This window comes from Terrapene carolina, unplaced genomic scaffold, assembly GCF_002925995.2.
Source record: "Terrapene carolina triunguis isolate 2854851 unplaced genomic scaffold, T_m_triunguis-2.0 Scaffold34639, whole genome shotgun sequence".
Lineage (NCBI taxonomy): Eukaryota > Metazoa > Chordata > Testudines > Emydidae > Terrapene > Terrapene triunguis.
The window spans coordinates 74,606-91,385 of NW_020698990.1; the positions used below are offsets into that span (position 1 = coordinate 74,606).

Consider the following 16,780-nt stretch of genomic DNA (forward strand, 5'->3'; position numbering starts at 1 on the left):
GAGTTGCCTTACCAACTCTAAGAGGCTAATTAATTAAGATGAGCAATTAAGATGAGAGTTGGTAGGGCAACTCCCACCTTTTCATGTTCTCTGTATGTGTATATAACCCAAGTCTCTGGAATCAAAAAGAGTGGCATTTAATTCCCTAAGTCTCCACTCATAATCTCAGACATTTTCGCTAAAGTAATATACAAGAATGTTCAGGAGGCTTAGGCGAGATATGTTCAACCATACAGATACCAGACAATAGGAACATTTCCAATGTGATTGAACTTAGGCACTTTTGAAAATTTTACCCAGAATACCTCCATTATCCGGAGTCTTGACTCAACCATTGGGATGGCGACCAGCAAGGGGAAGCCAAAATTAAAATGTAGACTGTTTTGAAATGGAAGTTAGATTATAAATTGCAAAATTTGTTTTATTTCCCCAAGATGAAACCCGCAGCAAACAAATGCCAGGGGAATCAAACAACCATAACAGAATTCATCCTCCTAGGATTTGGGAATCTCCCTCAACTGCAAACCCTTCTCTTCCTGCTCTTTCTGGTGATCTACATTGTGACCGTGGCCGGGAACATCCTCATCATAGCGGTAGTTGTGGCTGATCAGCACCTTCACACCCCCCATGTACTTCTTCCTGGGGAACTTGTCCTGCCTGGAGACCTGCTACACCTCCACCATCCTGCCCAAAGTGCTAGCCAGTCTCCGGACTGGAGACAGAACCATCTCATTTAGTGGTTGCATCGCACAATTCTATATCTTTGGTTCTCTGGTATCTACAGAATGCCTTCTCTTATCTGTGATGTCTTACGATTGGTATTTAGCCATATGCAAGCCATCACATTATGCAGCCCTTATGAATGGCAGATTCTGCCTCCAGTTGACAGCTTGCTCTTGGGTAAGTGGATTTCTGGCTCCTTTGCCAATGATGTTACTAATATCACAATTAACATTCTGTAGCCCCAGTGAAGTTGACCATTTCTTCTGTGATTTAAGCCCAATAATAAAACTGGCCTGCAGTGACACCTTCATGCTGGAAATTTATGCTTTCGTACTCTGCTCCATACTTACACTGCCTCCATTTCTATTGACATTGGTATCTTATGTTTCCATCATCACCACCATCCTGAGAATCCCTTCCACCACCGGGAGACAGAAGGCCTTTTCCACCTGCTCCTCTCACCTCATTGTGGTGACAATTTTCTATGGGACTCTAGTCATTGTGTATCTGCTATCAAACTCTGATGCACTGAGGGACCTGAACAAAATGTTTTCTGTTTTCTATGGAGTCCTGACCCCGTTGGTCAACCCCCTCATATACAGCCTGAGAAACAAGAAGGTGAAGGAAGCCTTGAGGAAAAAAGCCTTGGATTTTTTTGTCTTTTGCAAGAAATCAGATATTTCTAGCTAATATAAAAAATGGGCCAGTCATGGGGATATCATTTTGGAAACTCAAATCATATGCATAGCCCATATTCCACTCTATGATCCTTTTGAACTTATGACTCTCTGGATCAGGACTTCCTTAATGCCATGGTGGAGTACGGGTGTTGCCTACCTCTGGCCATCTGACAGAATTTGGAGAAATATTAGGAGAAGAAGCCAAATCTTGAGTCATGCACTACACCCCCACTCCCACGCTATTGTCTGAAGCATAAGGTGTATCCTCCCTGAACTTTGATTAGTTATTCTCTGACTGTGGATGACTTTTCAAGTAAACATCTTGAACAGCTCATGAGAATAAAAGAATTAAAAATGTACTCTTTAATTAATTTAGCATTGGTCATCTCTCCTTTCTTTGTCCCTAATAATCTTAAAACTGGAATAAAACATACTCTTGACACTTTACATAATCTTAAAACTTAATACATGTGTAGGCTACATTTGTAGCCATTAGGTTTTAATGATTCATAGATTCATATGATTCATAGATTCTAGGACTGGAAGGGACCTTGAGAGGTCATCGAGTCCAGTCCCCTGCCCGCATGGCAGGACCAAATACTGTCTAGACCATCCCTGATAGACATTTATCTAACCTACTCTTAAATATCTCCAGAGACGGAGATTCCACAACCTCCCTAGGCAATTTATTCCAGTGTTTAACCACCCTGACAGTTAGGAACTTTTTCCTAATGTCCAACCTAGACCTCCCTTGCTGCAGTTTAAACCCATTGCTTCTTGTTCTATCCTTAGAGGCTAAGGTGAACAAGTTTTCTCCCTCCTCCTTATGACACCCTTTTAAATACATGAAAACTGCTATCATGTCCCCTCTCAGTCTTCTCTTTTCCAAACTAAACAAACCCAATTCTTTCAGCCTTCCTTCATAGGTCATGTTCTCAAGACCTTTAATCATTCTTGTTGCTCTTCTCTGGACCCTTTCCAATTTCTCCACATCTTTTTTGAAATGCGGTGCCCAGAACTGGACACAATACTCCAGCTGAGGCCTAACCAGAGCAGAGTAGAGCGGAAGAATGACTTCTCGTGTCTTGCTCACAACACACCTGTTAATACATCCCAGAATCATGTTTGCTTTTTTTGCAACAGCATCACACTGTTGACTCATATTTAGCTTGTGGTCCACTATAACCCCTAGATCCCTTTCTGCCGTACTCCTTCCTAGACAGTCTTTTCCCATTCTGTATGTGTGAAACTGATTTTTTCTTCCTAAGTGGAGCACTTTGCATTTGTCTTTGTTAAACTTCATCCTGTTTAACTCAGACCATTTCTCCAATTTGTCCAGATCACTTTGAATTATGACCCTGTCCTCCAAAGCAGTTGCAATCCCTCCCAGTTTGGTATCATCCGCAAACTTAATAAGCATACTTTCTATGCCAATATCTAAGTCGTTGATGAAGATATTGAACAGAGCCGGTCCCAAAACAGACCCCTGCGATACCCCACTCGTTATGCCTTTCCAGCAGGATTGGGAACCATTAATAACAACTCTCTGAGTACGGTTATCCAGTCAGTTATGCACCCACCTTATAGTAGCCCCATCTAAATTGTATTTGCCTAGTTTATCGATAAGAATATCATGCGAGACCGTATCAAATGCCTTACTAAAGTCTAGGTATTACCACATCCACAGCTTCACCCTTATCCACAAGGCTCGTTATCCTATCAAAGAAAGCTATCAGATTGGTTTGACATGATTTGTTCTTTACAAATCCATGCTGGCTGTTCCAAACAATGATGCCAAATTGTTAAGAAAAGTTGTGTCTAATTATTAAGAATGAATTTTGCAAATGGCCAAGTCAAAAGCTCAAGTCACTCTGAAATGGGGCCATGGTGACACCCTCACTCTTCCTCTCCTGCTAATATGCATACTACACTTTCGTTTTCTGAAGTGACTCCACGAGACAAGGTTTTCTTTTCTTATACGTCTGGATTAGTCTCCGATTTCCACATCAGTTGTTCACTGTCATCTGTACAGCTTTTGTATTTGCTCAAACCGGTCTTTCTTAGCTTTATAATTGGCTTTATCTTTTTTCTCACAAATATGATTACTCTGCAACTTCTTACATGTGTTCAGTTGTCCTACATATGCCCACACTGTTGAAGGTTATCAGAACAGACTCTTAAAAATCACAGCAGGCTTCTTATCAGCCTAAATATGGCTTCACTCTCAGCATTCACCAGTGAAGCCATAGAATACTTCCTAAGGCTTTATAGAGGCCTGTATTTCATACACATCCCTTCTGTTTCCCAACTGCCTAAGTAAGTGTATAGCCTTTCAAATCAAAGTAATTAACACCACCACTAATATGGGTTGCACAATTACCAAGTTCATTGATATCATGAGTATCCACGGCTTTTCCCTACCATTTCCCAGTGTATCTAGATTGCTCCTTATATTCTGAAGGTTTGTCTGTTAGGGGGCTTATTCCTTCACCCTCTCACTTCCGTGGTCCTTCTCGCATGAACAGAGAGCAACAATACCCAAAGTCTGAAGGTGCAAACACTTTCATGTTTATTGGGGTGAACTTCCAGCAAGCATGATTCCAGTTTCCTTCCTCAGTGTCCCCCTTCCCAGCTCTGACACCACAGAGCCTTGCTTGTGTCCCTGTTCCCATTCCGCCCCTTAGCAAAACATGATTCCAATTCCCCCAACCCCATTCCCTGTTCCCATCCCCCCCCCCTTGCTTCCTGATTGACTGCAGACTATATAGTAAAACTTGAGTTCTGCTTAGTGTGACAAAGTTCCTCCTCTATCTTGGTCGCTCCTGCGCTTATTGGCAGATTTTCTTGCCTAAGAGATTCACCATGTGGGTTGGGGAACAGCCCAGAGACCTTCCCCTCTGGAAGAACCCACAGTCCAGGTCAATTGGGAGGTTTGGGGGGAACCCGAGCCCGCCCTCTACTCCGGGTTCCAGCCCAGGGCCCTGTGGACTGCAGCTGTCTATAGTTCCTCCTATAACAGCTGTATGACAGCTACAACTCCCTGGGCTACTTCCCCATGGCCTCCTCCAAACACCTTCCTTAGTCTCACCACAGGACCTTCCTCCTGGTGTCTGATAATGCTTGTGCTCCTCAGTCCTCCAGTAGCACACCCTCTCACTCTCAGCTCCTTGCACCTCTTGCTCCCAGCTCCTCACACTCGCACCACAAACTGAAGTGAGTTCCTTTTTAAAGCCCAGGTGCCCTGATTAGCCTGCCTTAATTGATTCTAGCTGCTTCTTCTTAATTGGCTCCAGGTGTCCTAATTAGCCTGCCTGCCTTAACTGGTTCTAGCAGGTTCCTGATTACTCTATTGGAGCCCCTGCTCTGGTCACTCAGGGAACAGAAAACTACTCATCCAGTGACCAGTATATTTGCCGTCTACCAGACTCCTGTACCCCACTGGTCTGGGTCTGTCACATTAGCTATACCTTAACCCAATCATTTTACTGAAATTTAACTAACCAATCCTAACATATTACCATACAATACAACGTGATTATTTAACCTATTATATCCCACCACCTTAATTGGTTTACACCCAACAAAATTAATTATACAGCAGACAGAAAACAACACAGAACCAGACAGAGATTATACAGACAAACAATAGGGAAGTGGAGACTACAGTGATAGAACAATACAGAAATGATGTCATAACTATAAAGGGAAGGGTAACAGCTCTCCTGTGTACAGTACTATAAAATCCCTCCTGGCCAGAGATTCCAAAATCCTTTTACCTGTAAAGGGTTAAGAAGCTCGGGTAACCTGGCTGACACCTGACCCAAAGGACCAATAAGGGGACAAGATACTTTCAAATCTTGGGGGGGGGGGAAGGCTTTTGTTTGTGCTCTTTGTTTAAGGGGTTGTTCACTCTTGGGACTGAGAGGGACCAGACATCAATCCAGGTTCTCCCCATCTTTCTAAACAAGTCTCTCATATTTCAAACTTGTAAGTAAAAAGCCAGGCAAGGCGTCTTAGTTTTACTTTGTTTTCTCAACTTGTAAATGTACCTTTTACTAGAGTGTTTATCTTTGTTTGCTATACTTTGAACCTGGGCTAGAGGGGGGTCCTCTGAGCTCTTTAAGTTTGATTACCCTGTAAAGTTATTTTCCATACTGATTTTACAGAGATGATTTTTACCTTTTTCTTTAATTAAAAGCCTTCTTTTTAAGAACCTGATTGATTTTTCCTTGTTTTTAGATCCAAGGGGGTTTGGATCTGTATTCACCAGGAGTTGGTGAAAGGAAGGAGGGGGGAAGGGTCAATTTCTCCTTGTTTTAAGATCCAAGGGATTTGGATCTGTATTCACCAGGGAATTGGTGAAAGGTTTCTCAAAGCTTCCCAGGGAAGGGAATGGTGGCAGCGGACCAGAACTAAGCTGGTAGTTAAGCTTAGAAGTCCTCATGCAGGCCCTCACACTTGTACCCTAAAGTTCAAAGTGGGGATACAGCCTTGACAAATGAGGATTTCACATCCCAGCTATTGGTAAATGAGTTCTTGCCAGACAGGATGCTATCAAACTAAGTTTCCTTTTACATCTTCTAGGCTCTTCCCTTTCTCTGGAGGTGATAGGAATATCAGGACAGGATTGTATTCCTAACAGCCCAATAGCACCTTATTTCAGTGTGACTAGTTTGGAATGTGAGGATATGACCATACACTTCCCAGTTTATGGCTGGCCTCTGCTGCTTAGCCAAAGACCTTAGCCTAAGAACCAGGCCTCAGACTGTCACAGTAAGAGAAGGCCCTTACACAGACAGACAGTGATTCTGATTCTTTCTTTTATACCTCTATAACTAGCTTAGTGATAAGAATACACCTAAATTCTTTAAGTATGGGCCTTTGCAGACAGGCCTGGATATCTATATCCTAACACTGTCTCTAGATTTTTGTTTAACAAAACCAGCAATGGAGATTACTGTGTCGAACCCAAATAAAACTCGAATTTCCCCTTAACTCATGAGCTGCCATTGTCTCTGACCACTATAGCCCTGAGGAATATGGAGCTAAACACCAGAGCCAACTCCCTTCTGCAAAAATCTCTCCCAGTCCTCACTAGTTAGATCACAAATTTAACCTGCTCCACAGTTTTCGTAAGACATCTTATCCCTTCCTCTTTGCCCGTGCTCCTGGGAAAAGGGCCTATTTCTTTCATTATGGATGATACCTCCTCGGGTGAAAGATTTTAACCTTCACCTCTATACATGTACCACCCTGATTGTTTGGAACAGTTCTGGCTCACCATGGGCGTGGCCCATCTCAGCAGCTCCAGCTCCCTAGCTCAGGGCTGCTATAGTGTGATTCTTTAATGATTACTCATTTTTCTTGGTTACCAATTATTACCAGTGGAATAAGCTGGGGATAGCAGGGTTCTAGTCCCAGAATCAGATACAACTGAATTTAAACTGAAGAGTTCAGTAACATGTTTACAGCAGAGACACTCACACTGAGAGCAAAGTAATGCCTTAGTCACTTTTATTAGCACAATCAGTAAAGACCAGAAAGCTCCAAACCACATAAACAAATAGCAGTAATATAATATTTCATAGAATACCAGGGATCTCAGGAGGTCATCTAGTCCAACCCCCTGCTCAAAGCAGGACCAACCCACAGACAGATTTTTGCCCCAGATCCTTAACTGGCCCCCTCAAGGATTGAATTTACAACCCTGGGTTTAGCAGGCCAATGCTCAAACCACTGAGCTATCCCTCCCCCTGCATCAGACCCTGAATATCCGCATATACTCAGACGCTTCATTGGGGATCTGGTGGTAAGAGACACAGGACCAGCCCTGTCCCCAGCATGGCAAATGAGTCCGATGATACAGACCCAAATGCTCAAAATTCGGTGATAGATGATGTCAGTGTCGAATGATGAAAGCTCACTGGCTCCTGTGTGGTGGCCTGGCTTATTATAGGCCCTGGAGAACTGTCATGAATATTCATTCAAACACCTAGCCTCCCATGTCCATATCTATTCTTCCTCACCCTAACAATATTGGGGTGCCTTTATCCTATTGGCTAACACACTAATGCCTTTTAGCTCATTCCCATATATGTCAACCATTGCTAAAGTAAGTTTGTGGTTAAACATCTGCCAATCATTTGATCCTGAAATATCCAGGCTAGAATCAGTTCAGTATTCCTGCAGTGGCCTGGTGTTGCTATGTATCAACTCCCCTTTTAAGCAAGCTATTCCCAGTTCCCAAACTATAAGGTAACTGTCAAGCCATTTTAGCTATGTCAAGGATCATAAGCCCATGCTTCACTTATGCTAACCTACTGAAGCCAGACTTTTACAGGAGATAAGACTGTAGGTTCCAGGCATGACTGCTAAGTAAAATAGAATCATAGAATATCAGAGTTGGAAGGGACCACAGGAGGTTATCTAGTCCAACCCCCTGCTCAAAGCAGGATCAATCCCCAAACAAATCATCCCAGCCAGGACTTTGTCAAACCTGACCTTAAAAACCTCTAAGGAAGAAGATTCCACCACCTCCCTAGGTAATCCATTCCAGTGCTTCACCACCCTCCTAGTGAAAAAGTTTTTGCTAATATCCAACCTAAACCTCCCCCACTGCAACTTCAGACCATTACTCCTTGTTCTGTCATCTGCTACCACTGAGAACAGTCTAGATCCATCCTCTTTGGAACCCCCTTTCAGGTAGTTGAAAGCAGCTATCAAATCCCCCCTCATTCTTCTCTTCTGCAGACTAAACAATCCCAGTTCCCTCAGCCTCTCCTCATAAGTCATGTGTTCCAGCCCCCTAATCATTTTTGTTGCCCTCCGCTGGACTTTTTCCAATTTTTCCACATCCTTTTTGCAGTGTGGGGCCTAAAACTGGACACAGTACTCCAGATGAGGCCTCACCAATGTCGAATAGAGGGGAACGATCACGTCCCTCAATCTGCTGGCAATGCCCCTACTTATACAGCCCAAAATGCCATTAGCCTTCTTGGTAACAAGGGCACACTGTTGACTCATATCCAGCTTCTCGTCCACTGTAACCCCTAGGTCCTTTTCTGCAGGGACCATTCGGTCCCTAGTCTGTAGCAGTGCATGGGATTCTTCCATCCTAAGTGCAGGACTCTGCACTTGTCCTTGATGAACCTCAGCAGGTTTCTTTTGGCCCAATCCTCTAATTTGTCTAGGTCCCCCTGTATCCTATCCCTACCCTCCAGCGTATCTACCACTCCTCCCAGTTTAGTGTCATCTGCAAACTCGCTGAGGGTGTAATCCATCCCATCATCCAAATCATTAATGAAGGTGTCAAACAAAACCAGCCCCAGGACTGACCCCTGGGGCACTCTGCTTGATACCGGCTGCCAACTAGACATGGAGCCATTGATCACTACCCGTTGAGCCCAGTGATCTAGCCAGCTTTCTATCCACCTTATAGTTCATTCATTCAGCCCATATTTCTTTAACTTGCTGGCAAGAATACTGTGGGAGACTGTACCAAAAGCTTTGCTAAAGTCAAGGAATAACATATCCACTGCTTTCCCATCATCCACAGAGCCAGTTATCTCCTCATAGAAGGCAATTAGGTTAGTCAGGCATTACTTGCCCTTGGTGAATCCATACTGACTGTTCCTGATCACTTTCGTCTCCTCTAAGTGCTTCAGAATTGATTCCTTGAGGCCCAGCTCCATGATTTTTCCAGGGACTGAGGTGAGGCTGACTGGCCTGTAGTTCCCTGGCTCCTCTTTCTTCCCTTTTCTATAGATGGGCACTACATTAGCCTTTTTCCAGTCATCTGGGACCTCCCCCGATCACCATGAGTTTTCAAAGATAATGGCCAATGGCTCTGCAATCACATCCGCCAACTCCTTTAGCACCCTCGGATGCAGCACATCTCACCCGATGGATATGTGCTCATCCAGCTTTTCTAAATAGTCCCGAACCACTTCTTTCTCCACGGAGGGCTGGTCACCTCCTCTCCATGCTGTGCTGCCCAGTGCAGCAGTCTGGGAGCTGACCTTGTTCGTGAAGACAGAGGCAAAAAAATCATTGAGTACATTAGCTTTTTCCACATCCTCGGTCACTAGGTTGCCTCCCTCATTCAGTAAGGGGCCCACACTTTCCTTGACTTCCTTCTTGTTGCTGAAGAAACCCTTCTTGTTACTCTTAATATCTCTTGCTAGCTGCAACTCCAAATGTGATTTGGCCTTCCTGATTTCACTCCTGCATGCCTGAGCAATATTTTTATACTCCTCCCTGGTCATTTGTCCAATCTTCCACTTCTTGTAAGCTTCTTTTTTGTGTTTAAAATCAGCAAGGATTTCACTGTTAAGCTAAGCTCATCGCCTGCCATATTTACTATTCTTTCTATACGTCGGGATGGTTTGTCCCTGCAAACTCAATAAGGATTCTTTAATATACAGCCAGCTCTCCTTTGCCCCTCATGTTATCCTCCCAGGGGATCCTACCCATCAGTTCCCTGAGGGAGTCAAAGTCTGCTTTTCTGAAGTTCAGGGTCTGTATTCTGCTGCTTTCCTTTCTTCTTTGTATGAAGATCCTGAACTTTGACCATCTCATGGTCACTGCCTCCTAGGTTCCCATCCACTTTTGTTTCCCCTACTAAGGTTAAGATAACTCTATTTACTACAGCTTCTGCATTCTCCCTCTCCTGCCTGACCCAGCTCAGGGGGAAGATGAACCCTGGACTCCATCATCTACCTGCCCATACAGCTGACTTAGCTTGCTGGTCAGTCTGTCTGTTTCTCAATCCCCTGGGTACCTGTCAGTTGCAGCATCCTCATACTTTTCTGGTGTGTAAGGACTGGGGAGAAGGGGGGGGCTAGAACCTGGGTCTGTAGAGCCTGGGTTGGTCAATATTACCACAGTGCCACTGAAGGCCCTGTAGAAGCCTATTCATGGAGTGCTGTGAAGAATAGGCACCGAAGGAAGTACCACCCACCAGACCCATAGTCACAGTACCCAGTGGCCCTCTGATTGACCAAATGCCCCTACTTAACCCAGAGGTTGCCCCAAGAAGTTGTCTGGGCAACCACACTGGCTTTGGCTTGCTATTATGCTGGACTTTTCTTTGTCTCCTGGTCTCTGACTCTGACCATGACTGTTGGTTACAGGCCTGACCTTGTGATTCCTCTAACTCAGTGGCTCTCAAACTGTGGGTTGAGACCCCAAAGTGGGTTGTAACCACATTTTAATGGGGTTGCCAGGGCCAGCATTAGACTTTCTGGGACCCAGGGCTGAAGCTGAATCCTGAGCTTCACTCCCATCCGGTACAGTGGGGCTTGGGCTGTGGCCACACCCACCCCCTGGGGTCATGTAGCAACTCTGTTGTCAGAAAGGGGTAGCTGTGCAATGAAGTTTGAGAACCCCTGCTCTAACTCCAGCCCGGAGTCTCCCGCACCTGTTGGGCAGACCTCAGCCCAGCTGTGACCACTAGGCAAGACTGCATACATCCCAGTCCATTACAGGCCCTTCCCCTTTCTGCTGCTATTGGGAGAGTCCCAAACAAACAAAAATGCTGAGTTTCACAGAAAGAGGCCAACAGCCCCCTTACAAATATAGGCTTGTCACAGACACCATGTGTCAGAGAGGCTCCTTCCAGGCTATCACAGAACTGAGGAAGAGCAATGGCTGGCTAGTAAGAGGCATAAACCCCACTGTTAAATGTGGTACATGAGAAAGGATGGGGTTGGTGAGGAAACAGAACTACTACTCCTAGGGGCCTTGTTTTTCCTTCCTGCCACAGTGTACAACATGGTTTGAATTATCCATGCGTTGTGATGGGAGGCTTGCACCCCAGGAAGGGCTGAGACATGCAGCAGGAAAGAAGATACTCAGCATTCTGGAAGAGGAAGAGAGAAAGGAAACATCTCCCTTCCTTGCTACTTGTGGAAAGACTGAGGGAGATCCTGAAATGTTGAAGAAGAGAAGTAAGTGGTACAAGGTGATGATGGTCAAACACCTACAAAGATATGGGAGATAGAGCAGGAATGGATCTGCTCCCCAGTATGAAATGAGGATGATGGAGGATCACCTAGAGCCACAGTGCACCAGGCTGGCTGCTCTTTGACAACGTCTCCATCCTGATACTGCATCGGCATGTCAACATCACATTACAGCAGCATAACCCCATTCTACAGCACAGTCTCTGCAAAGCAATGGCTCAGGATCCCCAATCAGACACTGCTTAGTCTGTCGACCAAGTGATTGGTCCTCTACTATTCCAGCACCTGCAGATTGAAGCCCTTCTTTACAAATCCCATCCCTGTAGTGGATGTAGCAGAAAATGTTGCATCATTCTGGAAGGCTGACATCTTCACCAGTTGTTACTAAGATTGGCTCAGATTGCCTGGCAACATGACAACAGAGTCTCTTTGGGGAGAATTCTCATGAGATCACCAAAGCATATAGAGGTTGGTTGCAATGCAGCACATGGGGCATCGTGCTGCAAAAGTGACAATTTGTGTCTGTGCAGGTGTGTTAGGCAGGATTCCATATTGGAACATTAAAAAATTGAAGAGGAAGAAGACACTTCTTTTCTGGTGTCATTTTCTTCTCAGTTATCCCAGTTTTATTACAGTCCATCTCAATTGATTTCAGTGCAGTCATTTCTGATTTATGCTGGGGTAAGTCAGAGGGGAATTGTTTCCTAATTCACTCTCTGAAAGTTTTAAATATTCATTTCATTTTAACTCAATTATTGTAATGCACTCAAGTTTTCTTTCTTTCTTTCTTTCTTTCTTTCTTTCTTTCTTTCTTTCTTATTGATTTTTGGCTGGAGAACAGATAAAAAATTAAAAGAAAAGTAATGTAATAGGACCTGAGAGAAGATAAGGGAGGGATGGGCCAGGAAGTGGAAAGGAGAGTGAAATCTTGGTTTCCATCCAATAGCGATTAATCAAAGGTTATTAAAACTTAGAACTAATCTTTTCAAATTTATATGAGATTCCTCTTCTTCTAAATTTTACCTGACTGGTCAGCCAAGTTGTTGGTGCAATCTTCTATCCTGAAGGCAATCTGCTTACCTCTTCACTAGTAGCTGAAAGCCCGTGCTGTTGCATAGGTTTAATGTGTATTTTAAAAGTCATGTGTATTAAAAAGCCCCAAAATGGCTGAGAACGTAAAAAATGAATGACAGATGATGTATCTCAGTAATAGTTGAACATGCTCGTAATCTAAAGAAAAGGAGCTCTGGACCATTCTTGTAGCTGTTTCCATCACTTTGCACAAACTCAGCAGACAACAGAGGCTTCAGAATTATTTTGGGGGTTATTGTGTGTGCTGGGGTTTGTGTTGATATGTGTGTGGGTTGGGTTGTGCTGGGAGATTATTGCTGATTTGTGTGGGTATGTATTGCAGTGAGGGTCTGTGTGTGTTTAAGGTTGTTTTGCGTGCTGGTTGTGGTGTTGTATGGGTTGTTGTGTTGATTTCTCAGCCTTCTTCATGTACTGTGTTCTTAGCTCTCCTTCCCTGCTGACTAGGGGACCTACACTTTCCTCCATCTCTTTCAAGTTTCTAATATATTGATTATTCCTCTTCTTCTTCCCTTTTATGTTCCTTTGTAGGTGTAACTCATTTATGCTTTAACCTTTCTGATTTTCTCCCTGCGTGTGCACCCTAGTCTTTTGTCCTGATCCTTAGCAATTTGTCCATGTTTTCACAGTTTGTAGGAGACCATTTTGATTTTCAGGCTTAATAGGCTTCAGAGTGACACACAGAGTGACAATCCTGGAATATTATGACAGAGATTTTCATTTCAACCTAATCAGTCATGGCCAATTTTGGGAATTTGATACAAGTCCCACAAGTATTGTATGTGTAGAGTATAACAACTTTCAACATAACTGCAATTTTTTGCTATTGAAAATCTCCTTCTATGGCAATTAGGAGAATAATTCCCCTTGAAACACCTTTAGGCATTTCAAAAATCTCAGCCCCTCCATTCTGCTTTAAGTAAAAATTCCAAACTGAGATGCTTTCCTTCTGGATGGCTCCAAACCCCTGAATTACATGTTCCCATTGTGTGTGAATCATGCCCCTGCATGGAAAATTGCAGGGTCTCCTGACTATGGTATACACACCTGAATGTGTGTGTGTGTGTGTGTGTAAGAATTTCATGTTCCTTATTTGCATACTGAAATGTTGGGTTCTACTTCTGTATTTGATTGTGTGGAGGATAGGATCATGAAAAGTGTTTGAACAGTAATTATTTCCCAGATCACCTCTGTAGTTATGTACAATATGTCAACAGCATCTTTCCATATTTCCACATAGGTTAGGTCACTAGATCCTGTTACAAAATTTCAACTCTAAGTGATTTTTGGCAACACTAATGGGGATCCAAAATAAGTTGAGGCTCAAAATAACTCAAAACATGAAAACAGTGATTATAGCAGCAAATTTCTAATGATCAACAGAAGCCTTATAAGAGACGTTAGAAACCAGCAATCTCTGTAAGGGGTCTGTTGATTTTTTTAATTATTATTACTGAATTCATCTGTGGGTATCTTTATTGTGGTGGTTTCAAGTTTCAATCAGTTGGAAAAGCTAAATGCAAGTATAACAAAACTACCAAAAACTCCCTGTCTCTTAATGAATGTTGGCCTTTTGTGATTGGATTCAGCCACTGAGCCCCATGTGCTGCTGCGCCCCCTGGAACTGGGTGGTGACAGGTCACTGTTCCTAGATGTGGCTCTCTCAACAGTCCCATTGTTTCACCCAGGGTGAGCCATTCAGTGTTGATGGCTCTTGATGGCATTGCCAGTATTCTCCAGGCCCAGCTTCCTCAAGACCTATTACATGTTTCATGCTATAAAAGAGATGATCTCATCCAGAACAACAGTTGCAATTAGAAATACCATTCAAAAAACCAAATGGTATTAACAACTGGACAAAGGCATATTCCCCCAAACTTTCACAGCAACCTTAGCCAAGGAGGCATTATCAGATCTATGAATCCTATCTTGTTTTAGATATTCAAGGGGCCTATCCACAAGTATAGGTGCAGGAATACTTTTCAAAATTTGGCCCTGAGGCGTTTTTGAAAATGTTACTCATAAATTCTAGATGGTGTATGGCTATGAAAAAGAACGGGGGGTATCCGTGTAGAGAAATGAACATACTATGTGATTCCCTTTAGACGAGATTTGAGAAATATATCGGTAATATTAGAGGGGGAGGAAATCTATAAAAATAATGTGTGTTAAACACACAATTGTGTTATTGATGCCATGTCCTCAGAAACTGAGGTGTAAATATAAAAGGTTGAAGTGATTTAACAGTCACTTTAGAAAATTTTAACCAGAATACCTCCACCATCTGGAGTCTTGACTCTATAGTTGGGACGGCAACCAGCATGGGGAAGCTGGAAGTAAAATGAAGACTGTTTTTAAATGGCAGTTAGACTATAAATTGCAGAATTTGTTTATTTCCCCTAGATGAAACCAATGGCAAACGCACGCCAGGGCAATCAAACGATCATCACAGAATTTGTCCTCCTGGGATTTGGGAATCTCCCTCAACTACAAACTCTTCTCTTCCTGCTCTTTCTAGTGATCTACATTGCGACCATGGCCGGGAACACCATCATCATAGCACTAGTTGTGGCTAATCAGAACCTTCACACCCCCATGTACTTCTTCCTGGGGAACTTGTCCTGCTTGGAGACCTGCTACACCTCCACCATCCTGCCCAGGATGCTGGCCAGTCTCCAGACTGGAGACAGAACCATTTCATTTGGTGGTTGCATCACACAATTCTATATTTTTGGTTCTCTGTTAGCTACAGAATGCCTTCTCTTATCTGTGATGTCTTATGATCGATATTTAGCAATATGCAAACCACTACATTATGCCGCTCTTATGAATGGACGGTTCTGTTTCCAGTTGACTGCTTGCTCTTGGGTAAGTGGATTTCTGGCTCCTTTGCCAACAATGTTACTAATGTCACAATTCACTTTCTGTGGCCCCAATGAACTTGACCATTTCTTTTGTGATTTAAGCCCAGTAATAAAACTGGCCTGCAGTGACACCCACATGCTGGACGTTACTGCTTTCATACTCTGCTCCATATTCACACTGCCTCCATTTCTATTGACCCTGGCATCCTATGTTTGTATCATCTCCACCATCCTGAGAATCCCTTCCACCACTGGGAGGCAGAAGGCCTTTTCTACCTGCTCCTCTCACCTCATTGTGGTGACAATTTTCTATGGGACTCTAGTCATTGTGTACCTGCTATCAGACTCTGATGCACTGAGGGACTTGAACAAAGTCTTCTCTGTTTTCTATGGAGTCCTGACTCCATTGGTCAACCCCCTCATATACAGCCTGAGAAACAAGGAAGTGAAGGAAGCCTTGAGGAAAACTGTCATTAGATTTTTTGTCTTTTGCAAGAAATCAGATATTTCTAGCTAATACATAAAATGGGCCAATCATGGGGATATGATCTTGCAAACTTGAATCATGTGTGTAGCCCATACTACTCTCTACGGTCCTGTTGAACTGATGATTCTCAGGATCAGGACTCCCTTAATCCAAAGGTGGAGTATGGGTGTTGCCTACCTCTGGCCATCTGCCAGAATTTGGGGAAATTTTGGACAAGAAGCCAAATCCTGAGGCATGCACTTCACCACCCTCCCATGCTACTATTTGGAGAATAACACGTCTCCTCCGTGAACTTTGATTTTTTATTCTCTCAGTGTGGATAACTTTTCAAGTAAATATCTTAATTAGTTCTTGAGTATAAAAGAATTAAAGACGTGCTCTTTAATGAATTTAGCATATGTCATCTCTCCTTGGTTTGTCCCAAGTGATCTTAAAACTGGAATAAAACATTCTCTTCACACTTTCCGTAACATTAAAACTCATTTGAAATATGTGTGTAGGCTACAGTTGAAGACAGTAGGTTTTAATGAAGCTATATTGTTAAGAAAATTGGGTCTAATCATTAAATTAGGAATAAATTGTACACATGTCCAAGTCAGCAGCTCGGGTCAAACTTAAGTGGGGCCATGGTGACATCAGAGGTAACAAGCAATCTGAACTCTTCATTTCCTGATAATTTGCATACTGCAGTTCTAATACCTGAAATAACTCTGAGAGGGATGATGACTGTACAGGTGTGCCCAGTGTTCTCATTGACGGCTTACCCCTGCCCAAATTAGATCCAAAAGGACCAGCCACATACCCAGGTCAATATATAACTCAGATCTTACCCAGTAATCACACTGCTGCCAATCCTTAAGAAGATGAGAGTTAAAACTGGTTAAAGGAATCAAATGCATACAATAATTGCAAGGTTCTTGGATCAGGCTTGTAGCAATGATTAAATAAACTGCTGGCTTGTTAAGTCTCTGGTTG

At 43.3% G+C, this 16,780-nt stretch overlaps 1 protein-coding gene and 1 pseudogene across 1 annotated transcript; both read left to right on the forward strand.

The window, feature by feature from the left end:
* The first annotated feature begins 434 nt into the window (after nt 1-434).
* Nucleotides 435-1,413, forward strand: LOC113405244 (annotated as a pseudogene).
* Nucleotides 1,414-14,866: 13,453 nt separating this feature from the next.
* LOC112120898 (olfactory receptor 1020-like) lies at nt 14,867-15,835 on the forward strand. Its single transcript, XM_024220050.1, has one exon. It carries the CDS (start codon nt 14,867-14,869, stop codon nt 15,833-15,835), a length of 969 nt encoding a protein of 322 aa, XP_024075818.1.
* Nucleotides 15,836-16,780: the final 945 nt, after the last annotated feature.